The sequence below is a fragment of the Phytophthora cinnamomi genome, assembly GCF_018691715.1.
Source record: "Phytophthora cinnamomi strain GKB4 chromosome Unknown Contig1, whole genome shotgun sequence".
In the NCBI taxonomy this organism is placed as follows: Eukaryota; Oomycota; class Peronosporomycetes; order Peronosporales; family Peronosporaceae; genus Phytophthora; species Phytophthora cinnamomi.
In genome coordinates, this window is record NW_027150934.1 from 348,548 (window position 1) to 359,522 (window position 10,975).

The 10,975-nt window shown below is 55.7% G+C and overlaps 4 protein-coding genes across 4 annotated transcripts; 1 reads left to right on the top strand and 3 right to left on the bottom strand.

The window, feature by feature from the left end:
- Nucleotides 1-10: 10 nt before the first annotated feature.
- Nucleotides 11-1,264, bottom strand: IUM83_06242 (ribonuclease H2 subunit A; the record flags this gene model as incomplete). Its single annotated transcript, XM_067930430.1, has 7 exons — nt 11-214; nt 287-382; nt 448-567; nt 641-748; nt 830-975; nt 1,045-1,166; nt 1,218-1,264. 7 exons carry the CDS (start codon nt 1,262-1,264, stop codon nt 11-13), a joined length of 843 nt encoding a protein of 280 aa, XP_067800440.1.
- A 1,232-nt stretch (nt 1,265-2,496) lies between these two features.
- On the bottom strand, nt 2,497-2,808 carry IUM83_06243 (Dual specificity phosphatase; the record flags this gene model as incomplete). The annotated part of the gene is made up of 1 exon (XM_067930431.1): nt 2,497-2,808. The coding sequence occupies one exon, from the start codon at nt 2,806-2,808 to the stop codon at nt 2,497-2,499; it is 312 nt and encodes a 103-aa protein (XP_067800441.1).
- A 623-nt stretch (nt 2,809-3,431) lies between these two features.
- IUM83_06244 (polynucleotide kinase 3'-phosphatase) lies at nt 3,432-6,657 on the bottom strand (the record flags this gene model as incomplete). Its single annotated transcript, XM_067930432.1, has 8 exons — nt 3,432-3,590; nt 3,673-3,744; nt 3,813-4,512; nt 4,783-4,793; nt 4,860-5,000; nt 5,069-5,337; nt 5,407-5,776; nt 5,860-6,657. The coding sequence occupies 8 exons, from the start codon at nt 6,655-6,657 to the stop codon at nt 3,432-3,434; spliced, it is 2,520 nt and encodes an 839-aa protein (XP_067800447.1).
- Nucleotides 6,658-7,445: 788 nt separating this feature from the next.
- Nucleotides 7,446-10,013, top strand: IUM83_06245 (Tetratricopeptide TPR1; the record flags this gene model as incomplete). The annotated part of the gene is made up of 1 exon (XM_067930433.1): nt 7,446-10,013. The coding sequence occupies one exon, from the start codon at nt 7,446-7,448 to the stop codon at nt 10,011-10,013; it is 2,568 nt and encodes an 855-aa protein (XP_067800448.1).
- Between the last annotated feature and the right edge of the window lie 962 nt (nt 10,014-10,975).

Here is a 10,975-nt window from a genome sequence, read left to right on the forward strand (position 1 = left end):
GACAACTGAGTTAGTTCAAAGTTGATTGGGTTCGTTTAGTTGCGGTGGCGACTTCTAGCAGTTTGCAGTCGATGATGACCTCGGGGCTCAGTGATGCGCCGTGGCGACCAAGTTCGGCGTCGACGAAGTCTCCGGGCGAAAATGACCCGGGCCAGAAATCGTTGGCCTCGACGGAACTGGAAATGATTCCGAGAGCCTTGTACGCTTGTGCGACCTGTGAAAGGCACGGAATCATTAGTGTAAGCTGCGATTGCCATGGTTGAATGGACTTGGGGCTGCTACGCACCAACTCGGAGCAAAAGAAGGTGCTGTCACGAGAAAGAGATGCTTGTCTAGTGTGAAGGAGTCTTCGCAGACTTAGTCCGTACGAAAGTCCCTCCACCTGCCGAGTCGAAAAGCACTGAGGTTAGTAGAGAGAAATTTTTCCTACCTGCATCGATCGCCCACCTCAGCTGTAAATCGCTCGAGTAGGTCGTTCACAACAGCTCGTGAAAGCAGCGGCGTGCGGAGTTTTCGAAGAGCGAAATACCGGACGTGGAAGGTCGAATATGCTAGCAATCGCGAAGTCTGCGAAGAAATCATGTGTGGTCTGGATTATTAGAATTTTGGAAAAGATACAACCAAGCAAGTGCGAACGCACCAGAGGGGAAAGCGTAACGCCGTCACCTGTCGCCTCGAGAAGCTGGAGGTGGCCCTTGTCGCGAGACGGAACGACTACGGCGACATGATCCCATTCTGCTCTCGTCAGCTATGGAAAGCGGATAAATTCGTCAGATAACGCTGTCATAATCTTCGAGTCGTCTCGAAGGCAAATACTAAGAGTACTCACTGATCGCTGGAGTGCGCTTACTTTGGCTCGACCATTGAAGAGGATCAAATCCCCAGGTTGGGTGTAGTATTCGAGAATTTGGAGGTGAAGGATCTGCCGTCTATGCCTTCGTAAAGCCACGTGATTGACATAGGATGCTGAGAGCACTAGCGATGCGTAGCATTTCGAGCGAGTCAGACCAAGATTGCCAATCACTTTCAGTTTCTAGCCCTCACCTCCGAGAAATACAAGCAGCGGGACTGAATCCTGGAGCTCATCAACCATGGACACCCCCTTGAGGTAGTTCTCAAGTAACCGCTGTCGTTGCACAAGAAAGTTGTGTTCTGTCGCTGCAAACCTATTGAGATGTGAGTCTTCGTACACATATGCCATTTCGTCATAACCTTACCATTTTGTAGGTGGTAGCACAGGAAGGGTGCACTCCTGAACTACCATGTTCAAACGAGCGTGCAGTTCTGCAAACTCGCGGTATCTTCTAGCAACTCGCCACGTCAAGTCGCCTAGGCAAAGCTCCATCTTGAACACCTATGCAAAATAAATAAATGAGTACGCAGTCATGTTGGCGATTCCGCAGAGCTTACGATGTATGGTTTTTCGACTATCGGCCGCTGCACATTATGCCCGTAGATTTTGACTTCGAAGGTTTCAGCACTCTTTGCATCGCGCAGACCAAGTTGGAGATGATAAAATGGCCTCGTCTGTATCGTATTGGTTGGAAATTGTGGCTGTCAAACAAAAGAAAGAGCAATCAGTTTTTGAAAAAGTCGCGCTGGCACGCAAGAACTGATGTCTACCAGCTTCGTTGCGATAAAGTGCGAGATTTCGTGCAGCTCCATGTCTGGTGATATTATATGCTGTTGGCGCCACCCGCAGCGACAGCCAGCGCTAGCTCCGCAACGCACGCACAGAAGCAGTGAAAATGCGAGCAAGTAATCTTGCTTTGCATCATCGTTTGCGATTTCAAAGAGCACATGCACACACTGGCGAACTGATGATGAACTGGTGACAAACAACTGAAGTGGTGAATAGGACGTCGTGGATGGGACCACAATGACCAGCTCAGAGTTGCTCTGGCTGACTGGCTGCTGCTGTAGCGGTGCCGTTCTCCTATTTCCAAGAAGCTCCAACAGCATGCGCTTGAGTAAAACAAGTGGTAGACGGTGCAAGAACCCTGCACTTGATGAACTCGTATGAGTTGACAGTATCAAGTGGTCGGCTATCGGAAGATTCATCTCGGCCATTCCACTTGGAAGTGGCGTTCCTGGCAAAGCAACATCAATCTCGAATACCACCTGAAGCCCCAAACAACTGCACAAGATAAAGCACAAGCAGCGCAACAGTTAACAAACACCTACAGTTCCAAAGCTCACAACCCGGCACATACATCGAGTCGGTAGTCTGCTTCACATTGAGGATTGGAGGACTGACAGGAGGTGTCCAAGTGAAACAAGAGCACTGGGCCGATGCACCAGCCCCCATGCTGCAGCTTCGCAGCTACGTCTCTTCAGAATCAGCCAAGGTTAGCTACTAAGAAAAAAAAAAACGCTCGTCAACTATCAACAGCCATGTCGTGTTCATCAGAATCATTGTGCGATCGCATCTCTGTTTTGGTTTTCCATCGAGTTTTTTGAGAATTTCTTGCCAGTCGGTGGTGTGCCCCGCTGCTCCTACCGCCATGAAGCTCGAGCTGTCTTAGCTCGGTTATAGCCACTGGTGGTGGAGGTTGAAGTTCGACGGATGCCGCGGGTGGCTGAGTTACTAGTAGCAGGGTTGACATCCATGGCTGCGTAGTCGACGGACGAGTGCATCCGGTACGACGACGACTTCGGGTCGATTGTGATGCGACTGAAGCCGCCCAACTCCACCTTCTTGCTCTGCAGTAGATCCTTCGTCTCGACATCCTTCCGGCCACGAGGCGGTGCCGTCCGTGGACGCGTGGGGGCGGAGGTTTGAGGCTGCTGGGACAGCGGCTCGGCCATTGAGCGACGTGTCGAGCCCGTAAGGATGTGACCACCTCGGCCACGACTCGAGAGAGACGCCGACGAAGACTGTGGCGGTGGGAAGTCGACGCTGAAAAATACACGCCCTCCTGGCGCGGTGCTTGAAGCAGCTCGGGAACCCGGAGCTGTGACTGGTTTCCCAGTCCTCTTTGCCACACCCTTCGGTGTAGCGCTTGGTGCTTTATCCCTCGACCCAGTTGAGCCCAAGATGGCACCGGAGCTAAAGCTACGACCACTCGCTGGAAGCGATACGCGCTTGGTAGAGGTCGACGACGAGCGAAACGAAGAGGAAGTAGGGCCTGTGGTTGACACACGGCGGGGGCGCGAGTTGATGGACGCGAGGGTCTCGCGAAGGTATCGCGGGTTGGAGCTACCCGTCGTTTCCTCTGGCATGAAATCGAGCTCCTCGCTGACCGTTGACGGCGACGTTGACGCTTCATCATCTAAAACCTCGGTCCTCTTTGGTGCGGAGAAGGAGTGAAGGCGCTTGCTGCTGTGCACTAACGGAGCTTCTGCAGCCGACGAAACGGACAAGTCGAATTCGGGGCCAGCTGGGTCCAAGTATTTAGAAGTGGACAAGTCCGCGAACGCCACTCGGGTTGCTAGTAGGCCTGCTTCTGCTGCCATCTCCTACGCACAGGAATGATCTCAACATTAGCCTTTTGAATGTCATTTATCGGGATAGTACAGCAATTTACCGTGATTTTAGCTTGATGAGCTAGTGCAGGCGAGGGATCCAACAAGTCCACCCAACCGTTAGCCTACAGTGACAAGAGTTGGTGAGTTCGATGCACGTTCAATCGAGTACGTGTATCTTAACGTCGAGATATCCCTGCTGCTTACCGCAGTCATCTTGCTGTAGGAATGGTTTGGTGGGCGCTCCGGTCGAACCAACAACGACGGATGAAGCTTCCTCTGGAATTCGAAGAAAACTCGGTATTAGTCAGAACACAACCTACATTGCCATCGGCGTTCCGACGTACCATTTCTGGGGTCTGATCGATCCACGTTAACCGTCGTTCTCGATGACGTCGGGTAGACTCGTTACGTCTACCTGAAGCAGTATTCGCGTCGGGGGCCGAAGCAGAATTCAGGAATGTGTGAATGAGTACGACCTCGTCAGTCTTTGGATCAGCACTATATGTGCTCCATTCGTAGAGCTGGCGCTCCGTTGCACGAGCTGGGCGATCTTCCTGAATCTGCGCCTCCAACGAGCAAAGCTGGTCAATGTAGGATTCGTGGAGCTTCATATCCGAACGCTTAGTCATCACAAACTCGTGCGCTTTATCGAGCCCCCAGCAGTATTTCACCATCAAGTATCCGATCATGATACTCGGGCTGCGGTTGATGCCATTCAGCGAGTGCACCAACACGCTCTCGGTTCTCTCAAGGGCCCGGTCGATAAGCTGAATGATGTGCGTGAACTCGCGGTTCTTGAGATCGAAAAAAGGTCGCCGCAGCACTTCATCCAGATCGCAGGCGGTATATGACAGGCCGAGGCTCTGTTGGAAAATGTTAGGGACCTGGCGAGGTACGCAGTTGACAATATGCATGATCCCATTCAGCTGCAGGAAGTCTGCATCCTGGGCAGCGTCCATGTCCCCCATAAAGAGTCCATCCTTGATTTTGGACGACATCGCCTGCGTACGCTCGCGCGTTCCCTCCTTCGGCCGCTCTCCCCTTCTGTCTCCACGAAAGAGTGGAAGAGTGAGACATACGAAGCCTGGTGATCTCACCCAAGTGCCTTGAGCAAACCCCAAAATACACCACCACCGAAAGCGAACGCAAGGCTGGACCATCAACATAGAGGAAGCGCACAATGGTATTAATAGTGAGCGAGCTTGAGCCCTCCCCAAGCACCCGAGTCTTCAAATATAGGATTGCAGCAGCACTTGGTCGGCTTCGGAGACGTTTTTGTCGATTCGAAATTGGACTTTCACAACCTCAGCGAACCCTTCTTTGACCTAACAGATACGTTTGCGCGTCATTATCGCAGCCCATGCATTTTGCGTTGCACGTCATCCACTTACCGTTGGTGGCACAAGGTTCTTATAAAAACCGTGGATGGCGACGTCGGGGATTTTCTTCTGCTCCGTCAGCGACCTAAATGTGTTGAGGTGCATCGACAGCGGCTTGGGGACATCCATTTCGAAGCATCGAATCGGCACATTCTGACGAAAGAGAGCACCATCCCGTGAGTATTTTCGAAATATACCGTGGTTAGACCAATAAAACTCACCTTGTCCTGGGCAATTGTGATCCACTCTTTTCTTGTGCGTGGTTCGCGGTTGGTGTTGTCAATAACGACACTTTTCTTCTGCGCGATCGCCTCCAGACACTTTTTCTTGCAGTTTGCAGCAGTACGCAACTCGTCTTGGCTCACTAAGGTGTAGGAACTCAGGTACGTTTTCGCGAAGAACGACTTTCCCGATGCTGGTGGGCCTACGAGAACAACCATTTCCTGGTCGGACTTGGTAACCTGTGCCGAAACTGGGTTTAGCAGCGGCTCTTCAAATGCAAAGCACGAGTGAGTCCGGCACGGCAATCCGATCAATAACATGTTCAGCGGCACTTTACCAGCAGAATCAGTGAGGGCAATGGATTTTGGGTCAAAGCCGAGTTCCCATGTGTCAGGACGCGTGTGTAGCCGCTGCTTCGTGCCCAGGAACAAATCTTCCGGCGTGAAGAAGCGGATCCCCGCATTGAGCGCAAACTTGTAGTCCGTCGCAGCAAAGTCCTTGGCCCGCCCTGCGATCTTTGGCCGTCCCGCTGCGTCTCCGCAGTAGAAGCTCGCCTCTTTATCAATCGCCTCCTCGCCCTTCGAGCTCAGCACCTTGACCATTTCCTTCCAGGCGCCTAGACGCGGTTTGCGCATGGCGTCGTTCTCGGTTCCGAGCAGCACCAGCATGGGCAGGTTCAACTGCTTGACGATTGCATCCAGCTTGCTCTACACAGCAGTCACATCGTCGCATGCGATGAAGCAGTCAGTCATAGCAGCAACGACAAAAAAGTGGGTAGCGAGCTCCGTACCTGGACTTGCACGGCCGTGATGTGTCCCTTAGCGATGCCGTTCTGGTTGGAGAAGATGACGAGCGTGAACCCGTCGCGCACGAGCTGCGCCAGCTTGTCCCGCACGAGCGTGGCGTGGAACCACTTCCAGTCGTCCTTGTCCTTGGCGAACTTCTTGCCGCTCTTGGTCATGATGAGCGTGCCGTCCAGGTCGAAGCCCGCGACCTTCCGCTTGTGCTCGGGCTCCTGCTCGTCCTGCTGCTGCTGCTGTTGAGCGCGCGCGTCCAGCACGTAGAGCGAGCCGTGCACCGTCCTCCAGGGGATAAAATGCGGCTCCGGCAGCTCTGCCGCCTGCTCTGCCGCGCCCGCAGCGGCGAAAAAGTGCGCGCTGCTGGTCTGCAGCTTCTGCTTCTTGGCCGGCGGCTCCGCAGCAACTGCAGGCTCCTCAGACTCTGCAGGCTGCAGCTCCGGCACGCGGTAGCTGGTGGTGGCGAGCCGCCGGTTCTTCTGGACGCTGTCGCGCACCCACTGCGCGCGCAGCACTTGGGCGCGCGGGAAGCGCGAGCTCAGCAGCGTCTTGAGCCGCAGCATCTCGTCCCGGTCTCGCTCCTGCTCCTGCGTCAGCTCCAGCAGCAGCGCCACGTTGACGCGCGCGTCTTCCGCCGTCGCCGTCGCGTCCTGGTGAGCGATCACGGCGCCCCCGTGTGTCTCCACGAGCGCGCGCAGCTCGGCGCCGTCGTCCGCATCGTCATCCGGCGGCTGGCCCAGGAGAACCGCCACGTCCGCCGCGAACAGCTGGCGCCGCAGGAACGCGTCCATCTTGGCGCGCAGGTGATGGATGGAGCTGCTATTTTAAATCATGCATAGCTCATTTTGGTCCGCATCGGCGGACTATTTCCCAATTTTTGTGCCCGCCTAAACAGCTGCTGCGCCGGCAAAGGCGAGGCTCGAGATGACTGGGCGTTTGTATGTGGGTGGACCAACTAGATGGCGCCACCTGCTGGCGCCGTAACGCACTCAGCCGCGGCACTGTCAAGTCACTCCGCGCGCGTCAGGCGAGCAGCCCCCGCTCCAGCCAGCAAGGCCGTCTCCACCGCTCGCAGCGCAGCTTTACAGCCTCCAGACGCTGCGGCCGAAGCGCACGAGTCCGCAGCCACCTCGACCAGCGAGGCGCTCTGCAGCTCCAGCTCCAGCTCCAGCAGCTAATTCGCTTCGAGTTGCAGCTCCGCTCGCTCCCTGCGCATCTTCTCGCGCGCTCTCCGGCCGCCTGTCTTTCCGCGCGCGGCGAGGGTGCGCGGAACCGTAAGTCCGGCCCAGACAGCAGCCCTCCCAGCGTCTCAGCTGCTGCTCGAAGCGGTCGCCGCCAGTCTGCAGCTCGTGCTCACACCGGCACGTCCTGTACGCACGTCGTCGCGCTCCGTCTCGGGGGGAAAGCGGCGGATTTGTTCGGTAGTCGGCGGACGGACGGCCAGCAGAGCAGAGAGGAGAGGAGAGAGCAGGAGAGGACTCGGGGGGCAAAGCAGGACTGCGACGACGACCGCGCGAGCAGAGGCGCAGCGCACGCGTGACAAGCAGACAATTCCCCTCCCTTGGGACTATCTGACGCCATGCCACAACCGCAGGCGCCGCCGCCCGCAGCCGCAGCGCCCCGCGGCAACAGCGCCATGGCCCAGTTCAAGCCCAAGCGCTGGCAGGTCGAGGACCAGTGCGGCCTGTGCGCCGCGCCCTTCTCGCTCGTGAACGCGCGCCACCACTGCCGCCACTGCGGCATCTCGGTCTGCGGCAAGCACTCGAAGAACAAGGTGATCGTGCCCACGTCGCTCTCCAAGGTGCCGCAGCGCGTGTGCGACAAGTGCTACCCCAAGTGCCGCAACGTGGCGCGCGGCCTGCCGCCGCCGCCCTCGCGCGACCTGCCGGCCGACGTGCCGCGCCGACACACGCTCGAGTCGCACGACAGGGAGTACGGCCACCGCGTGCGCAGCCCGCGAGAAGGGGCCAGGAGGACGCTGGAGGCCGCGCGGCGCGACAACAGGACGTGGAACGGAGACGCCGACTACGACGAGCCCAGGCGGCTCATGCGGCGGGAAGGAGGAGACCCGCGCGCCATCAACGCCGCGCACGAGCGCCGCATGAGGTCCCCGCGAGCAAAGTCTCCGCACAGCAAGGAGCTGCGCGACAAGCCTGCGCGTGACGGAGATCTGCGTCCGAAAGACCTCGGGCGCGAGCGCGATCCTCGTGAAAAAGAGCGACGAAACAGGGACCCGCGAGAACGAGAACGAGAACGGCGTAACAGAGACCCTCGTGAGAAGGAACGGCGCGAAAGGGACCCTCGGGAGAAGGAACGGCGTGAGAGAGACCCTCGCGAGAGGGAGCGGCGTGAGAGAGACCCCCGTGAAAAGGATCGACGTGACAAGGACGTTCGAGAGAAGGAACGCCGTGAGAGGGACCCTGGTGAGAAGGAGCGCCGTGACAGGGACTTACGCGAGAGAGATCCTCGTGAGAGAGAACGCCGCGAGCGTGACCGACGAGACAGAGCTCTACATGAGAGAGACCTTTTCGATAAGCTCCCGCGCGAGAAGTCTTCGCGCGAGTCACCAGCACAGAAAGAGCGCCACCGCATACCGAACACGGAGCCGGTCAGGAGCAGAAAGAATGAGCAGATGCGAAGTCCGGGGCCCAGTGTCGTCAAGCGTGTCAGCGGCAAAATGCGTGAGGAAACGCCCTCTACATGCCGCACGACCTCGTCGACCTTGAGTAATCTCTATGCCGCTATCAATGCGACTGAAGAGGTGAAAACACAGGTACCGCCACCGCCGCCAAAACGGTCGCCACCGCGCAAGAAGGAGAAGCCAACTGCGTTCGAAGATTCAGCCTTCTCCATTTTCAGTTTGGCTGGGTCGGATCCCTCAGACCCGGAACCCAAGAGAATTAATGCACGCGTGGCTAAGAAAAAGGAGGCGCGTAGACCAGGAAAGGGCCGAACGCAAGAATCAATGGAGAAGAAGGAGCATCTCGACTTCAGCGCTTCATCGAGCAGTGTGAAAAGTTTTGAAGTGTCGGCAATCACGCAGAAGTATCTGAATCCCAAGCCAGCAAAAGCGGCGATGCAGAAAACTACTTTAAAGCCGATGATCGAGGAAGACAGTGAAAATGAAGAATCTACTAGAGGGCCGAGCAGACGTAAAGCGGCGCCAGTAAGTGAGAGAAGACGTGATGCAGCAAAACCAAGTCAGCGTCAGCACGACAAGCAGGTCCGCGGTGAATCTCATAAGAAAATGCCTCCGTTCCGGCGTGGAAACCCTGGTGATGCCAGTTTCCGACGCAGCAGCGAGCTGCTTCGAGATGCGCTGTCCGACGGCAGAAAGCCGCCGGCTCAAAATAGTGGTGGCACGTCATCGCGCACTTCGTCTATCTCTGACGATGACTTCGACGAATTTAAGGCGACGCAGTTCTCATTGAGCAGTGACAATTGCTTCAACGCCGACGACGAGTGTTTCAGCAACGACGAGGACGAGGCTCTTGCCAAGCGAATTGCCGCGGCGAACCGAGAGAAGCACGACCAGGCCGCTAAGCTTCGGGCTAAGAAGGCAGCCATCGCTGGAATTGACCCTGCTAGTTTAGAGGCGAAGGAAAAGGCCCCGACGACTGCGAACTACAAGTTGACCGAGAAGGACCAAGAAATCATGCGCCAAATCTCGGAGCTGGAAGCGATTATACTTCAGCACCAGAAGGAGTTGCCGGATTTGCTGGACATGTACAGTGAGGCCTCCAAGCGAGCGGAGAAGGCGCAGAAGGAGCTGCAGAAGGCGAAGGCACGCGTGGCTCGGTACGAGAAGGCTCATGCTACTGTGGCGCGAGCGATCCGCTCCGGGCAGCTTTACATGAAGCAGAAGGAGTACATGGCTGCAATTCTGGAGCTTTCGCGCGCCACCGGTATCGAGCGTTCGAATGCCACGCTGTGGTACATGCTGGCGGAGTGCCGTTTGAAGGTCGGCCAACCTGCCGCCGCTGAGGAGGCGTGTATGACAAGTCTGAAGCAGCAGCCTACTGGCGCTGGCGTGGCGCTGCTGGGCCGTATCCTGCACGAGCGCGGGCGACACGACGAAGCAATTGAGTGTTATTTATCAGCTTTGGGGCGAAACGATGAGAGCGAGGACGAAGGAGATAGTGAGTAGTGAAGTAGTGTGTAGTTGTGCACCCCGCGCCGTAAACGCCCACAGGAACAAAGCTGTTAAGATAATTTTGTGTTGATAATTGACGTACGTTTGAAGTCGCCGCTTGAATCTACATGTAGTGGCGCCCTGTTCGATCACACGCTAAAGTTGATTCTAGGCCGGTACATACCATTCATGATGCTTACCAACGGGCTATGCGATGGTGTGACGGACTCCGATGTAGCCAAACCGCTTCTGTGCACGACGGCAATTTTCAGCCAAATTTTCTTCGCCTTGCATTTGGTGAGGTGTGGGGCCTCGATAATAACCGTTTCTTTTGATGGAGCTGCAGATCTTAAAGTTTTTCATGATACAACAATGTGACGTCTTGGTAATTTTTACATGTACTCTTATTATATATACTGTATTGCGCTTTTGCACTATAACACATGTAACTTTGGGAATACAAGTAAGCCTCGAGTTAATCCTGATCAGGGCCTATAAAAATAAATTAAACCGAAAAGCTTCGACAACAATGGAAAACACTTTCTCGGTGGAAGAGCATTCCCACTTCGAAATGGATCATGTGCCGATGCCCACTACCGATGCCACCTGAGCCGAATCGTCTGGTAGACGACGATGGATCGCCAGCTCTGGAATTTGACAGCAATTGCGAAAGGGATAGGCATTGTGTTAGCGTTGATTTGTCAGTTTTCCTCCATCCATTCATTTCATATGTAGCAAGAATTGTGTGACAGTTTTGTGATCGCCCTTAATCGAGTGGTTTGCGACTTTTGGGGCCCAAGTTGGACACCATGCCTGCGCGCTTATTCGCACGCTGAAGGCCTTAGCCAGGTGCAGACAGCCAAATACGGCGTCATAGGCCAAAGGAATGTGGAGGTGTATAGATATATCGTCGGTGCTCACATAACTGAAGTAGTTGAAGCTGCCGAAATCATTTACCCAGCAACCAGAACGCAACG